Consider the following 4,394-nt stretch of genomic DNA (forward strand, 5'->3'; position numbering starts at 1 on the left):
CAAAGAGGTGAGGTGTCTTAAAGAGGAGATAATAGAGCTGAGCATGGAGCTGAACTTGGCTTTTGCTCCTTCTTGTAAGAGCTAACTAGCTAGCAAAAACAGAGGAGATGGTGAAAAGGATGCCTCTTGAACTCCAAGAGAGCAACAGACCTTTTTTCTTAAGGGGGGGAGAAGCTCAGAAGTAGGAGCAGTGGAGCAAGAGGTTAGGGCTGATGTCATCCCTGTGCGCCAAGACTGCTGGGTGGTTCGGGGCTTGGTTAAAGTAGGCAACCGGGTGGAGGCAGGGGGTTGGGAGCAATCCGAGGCTTGAGGTATGACTTGTCTTTTCTACCTGGTGGAACTCCATCCGAGCATTCCTACTTCCCTCTTTTAAGCTGCGCGAGTTAGCTCGTCACATTTTTACTCTAATTTCACAATAACTCGCATTTTCACTCTAATTACGTCCTTTTTTCCCTTCCTCCCCCCCCCTCATATCCCTAAACCTCAGGATCATATGGAGCATATAAAAAATGTGATTAACACCTCTCACTCTTGATCTTGTGGGATTCATAATATGATAACACCTCACTCCTACTCTTGTGGGCTCCATAAATACAATCTTGTTGAGTTTATCTATATCTACCATAGAATATATGGTAGAATCCTTACATCAATCCGTTCACACACAATATCGAGCTAACTGCTTCACATGGATCTTCTCTTGACGTTGTGCATTGAGTGCCCCACATAGATTTGTGGACCAACTTGTTGGACGATGTGATAAGGACCTATGCAGCAAAAGCCTTGGATCCGCAACACCCGATAACTCACCAACACTTGATCTCCAACGACATATGTAGAAACTTTAGAAACTCCAGCGGGTGCAAAGTCCGGGCAAAAGTAGAGTGGAATTCAGTTATTCGGAATGTGCCACACCCAGGAATTCAATCCAAAGCTCTTCTCTTCAAAGTGATTGTGTCAGGTTTATATCCACGAAACTGAAGATCTTGCCTAGACAGGGTGGTAACTAGAAACAAGGAATCGATTGGCACTGCTCCTCTCAACACAAAGAAGGTCCAGGATGGAATAGCAAAAGAGATGTTGAAGATATGGAAGTCACATTCCTACCCAGGTTAAGTCAGAAAGAACCAGACCATCTGACAGAGGCATTAGCTGATCGCTTGTTCTTCAACGTAGCGCATAAGAACAGTAATCAACAGTATATAGGTGACTGTTCAGCTCCAGGCTTGGGTAGAGGTCTTTGGCCTAGGTGGCATAGAAATGTGGGAGCTTCAATCAAAGACTTATTGGATCTACAAAGAGCTAGCAAGCCATCACTTACATGTTGGGATCTTGTTTTTCTTCCTCAGCAGTGGACAAGGTATGATACAATGAAAAAGGTAAAGTCAGGTATTTGTTTAACGTCCGCTTGGAGCAAACCCTGCTCATCGGATGGCCTCATGACAACCCAGGATGAAAACTCCACATCAAAGCTTAAGGCGCTTGTGATCGTCTTCATCTTGCTTTACAAACTGAAGTTATCGAGGTTCGTGATTGGATAATGCTTGATGGTGCTGAGACTCAAATCATCTTTGTTATGGAAACAACCCCATCACCTCAAGGTATTGTTTTGTATCCCCATAACAGTGGTGCACTGTTTCCATGTATAGTTCCCGAGGAGGTCCCAATTCCCAGGATGGCCTTCGGTAAAAGGATCAGGACAATACATCAGAGAGGGAAATACCCTGAACTGGATCCTAAAGTTCAACTGGGAGAATGCTCTGCAATACACTAGTTTGGGGAGTACCTAAATCTGATCTTATGTAGGATCCGGCTCATACAGGTCTAAGCATGGCAGAGAGCTTTTGATGGATAAAATTGACACCAGGCTTATGCGGAAGTTGAAGAATCGGAAGTACATTGTGAACATGTGGAAGACACTGGTGGAAGCTAAGGTAAGCTGGCTTCTTGTGCAGGATAGCATCCCTGTTGGTGATTGGCTCACAGTTCACAAAACTCTGTGTATTCTATGCAATGAAAACCCCGTGGAGATGCTTGAACACCTCTTCACATGCAAATTTGCAGTTGGTATTTGGCTCTTTGATCAGAGACCTAGGTCCAGAATCAGCTGGTTCATCACGAAATACGGTGACATTTTTCCCTCTGCTCCAACTATGATGAACAGTAGCTGAGGAGAGAGAAGCTAGCAAAGCATCCCGCTAACAAAACCACTAACTGTCTCACGTGACACAACACCTCCAGCCCTCAATGGGGTCAGAAAGAAAGAAAGGATAGGAGCAAGCGACTACTTCTCCTCTTCCTCTGGAATGTCATCCAAGTCATATTCAAAATTAGGAAACAACATCATCCTCAGCTTCCCATGTAGCATCATATGGAGAATAACCATTCCACTGAACAAGTAACTCTCTCCAAGTCTTACGACGTGTGCATGCTAGCCGTTGCTATAACACACAAGTAGGGCCAACCTTCAAACATCTATCTCTGGAATCTTGATTGCAGACTGGTCCAAGATATTACCAGAATGCAAACATGCCTTCAACTTCCTACATAGAAGACAGGATGAATCTTCACACCACTAGGCAAGTCTAGTTGATAGGCAAGGTCTCCAACTCGTTTGAGAATAATCCAAGGCCCACAGTACTGTGGCGACATCTTAGAACTACCTCCACCTTGAAGAGCTCACTGAGCTTCAGACAACTGAAGGAAAACCTTGTCTCCAACCTGAAAATACTTGTGCTGACAATGCTCATCAGCCAACTCCTTTGCCTGGTGCTCCTTAAGAGAAGCCAAGTTCATACCAACAGGGGACCAAGGTTGAAAGCCATACATTGCCATAAACAGAGCCATCTCAATAGCCAAATGGAGGGCACAGTTATGGGCAAACTCTAACAAAGGCAGGTACTTCTCCCAAATACCTTGCCTCTTCAAATGACCAACAAACGATCTCAGCATGTCTTCCAGCACCTAATTAACTCGTTTTGTTTGTCCATCTGACTGTGGATGCTCATGCTCAGCTTTGTCTCAAGCTTCTGGAACACCGTCTGCCAAAACTCCAAAGTGAACATGGAATCCCAATCACTTACAACATCCTTAGGCAGCCCATAGAGAAATACAGCTGAGCAAGGTCAAAAGCCTTAGCATTCATATTCACAAGGAAGAAGTGAGCCAACAGCATCACATAATCCACAACAACCCAGATAGCATCATTGCCTTAAAGTGCCTACTATGAAACTCATAGAAAATGCTATCCCACTTCTGCTGAGGTTAACTATGGTAGAGACCTTCATGCTTCTGACAATCCATTGTGACTGCCTGGCTGGTCTAACAACTATGCACATACTTATCAACACTTGACTTCATTCCAGGCAAAAATAAATGCGTCTCTACCAGAACACACGTCCTCGATCAACAGACACTCTTACAGAATCCACTGTCAACGACTATCTGAGTCTTTTGAGGATCTTTCTGCACACCATCTCATGGCACCACATGTCCGAGATAGGTGATCTCCTCCAAGAAGAACTCACTCTTTGACAGTTTAGAATACAGCTTATTCTCCCTCAATAGCAGCAGCATTTGCCTCACATGCATCTCATGTTCCTCCTTAGTCGTAGGACATCATCAAAGTAGTGCCTCACACATGAGATTGCATAACTCTATCAATAGAACTGTTTAATAATAGTTAGCCTTAGCCATCATATGAAGCAACATCTTTGCTGAGTTAGAAAAGACTCCTTGAGCATTCCAAAACTTCAAAATGAGATAGTCAAAGGATCTCAGCTAGCAATAAGTTGTTCTAGCATGGTTAATCATTTTTTTGATTGATTTTTCTTGGTTGATTTTGTATTATATTGCCATTCATAGTGATGGAACGTTATACTCAAGTGATGTCAAACCTTCAAGGCTGTAGGTGAGCTTGAATGGTGTCAAATTTATTAAAACCTTATATGCAGTTTGATATGTCTACAAAGCATCGTAAATGTGATCGTCCCAGTCTTTCTGATTTATTTTCACGATTTTCATGAAGATGTTTTTGAATGCTACTTGACTGTTGCCTTGAGGATAGTACGGTGTTGAAGCCTTGTGTTGGATAGTGAATTCTTGAGTCAAAATCTTGATGGTTTCATTGATGAAATGTGTTCCTTGATCAGTGACAAGTTCTCAAGATTTATGATGATGTTTTTGTAAATGAACTTTGTTGTGTTCTTTGTTGTAGCAGTCTTTATTAGTTGAGCTTCAGCCCATTTTGTGATATAGTCTATTGCAATTAGAATGTACTAGTTTTGCTTGGAGCTTGTCATAAGTGGACCAACAAACCAAGCCAGGATAGAGCAGAATGATAAGGTTAGGGGTGAGCTGTCGTTCGTGGCGGGAACCTGTGCGCCCTCCCTTTT

General features: G+C 43.1%; 1 protein-coding gene across 1 annotated transcript in view; it reads right to left on the reverse strand.

Moving 5' to 3' along the window:
* Positions 1-2,679: 2,679 nt before the first annotated feature.
* LOC9641016 (protein transport protein SEC16A homolog) overlaps positions 2,680-4,394 on the reverse strand; it is a gene marked incomplete at its 5' end in the record, with an annotated part of 7,116 nt that continues 5,401 nt past the window's right edge. Inside the window, 2 exons of the mRNA XM_024667134.1 lie at positions 2,680-2,922; positions 3,039-3,115. Of these exons, the coding sequence (XP_024522902.1) occupies positions 2,680-2,922; positions 3,039-3,115 (320 nt within the window). The remainder of the gene's footprint in view (positions 2,923-3,038; positions 3,116-4,394) is intronic.

This window comes from Selaginella moellendorffii, unplaced genomic scaffold, assembly GCF_000143415.4.
Source record: "Selaginella moellendorffii unplaced genomic scaffold, v1.0 SELMOscaffold_157, whole genome shotgun sequence".
NCBI classification, from domain to species: domain Eukaryota; kingdom Viridiplantae; phylum Streptophyta; class Lycopodiopsida; order Selaginellales; family Selaginellaceae; genus Selaginella; species Selaginella moellendorffii.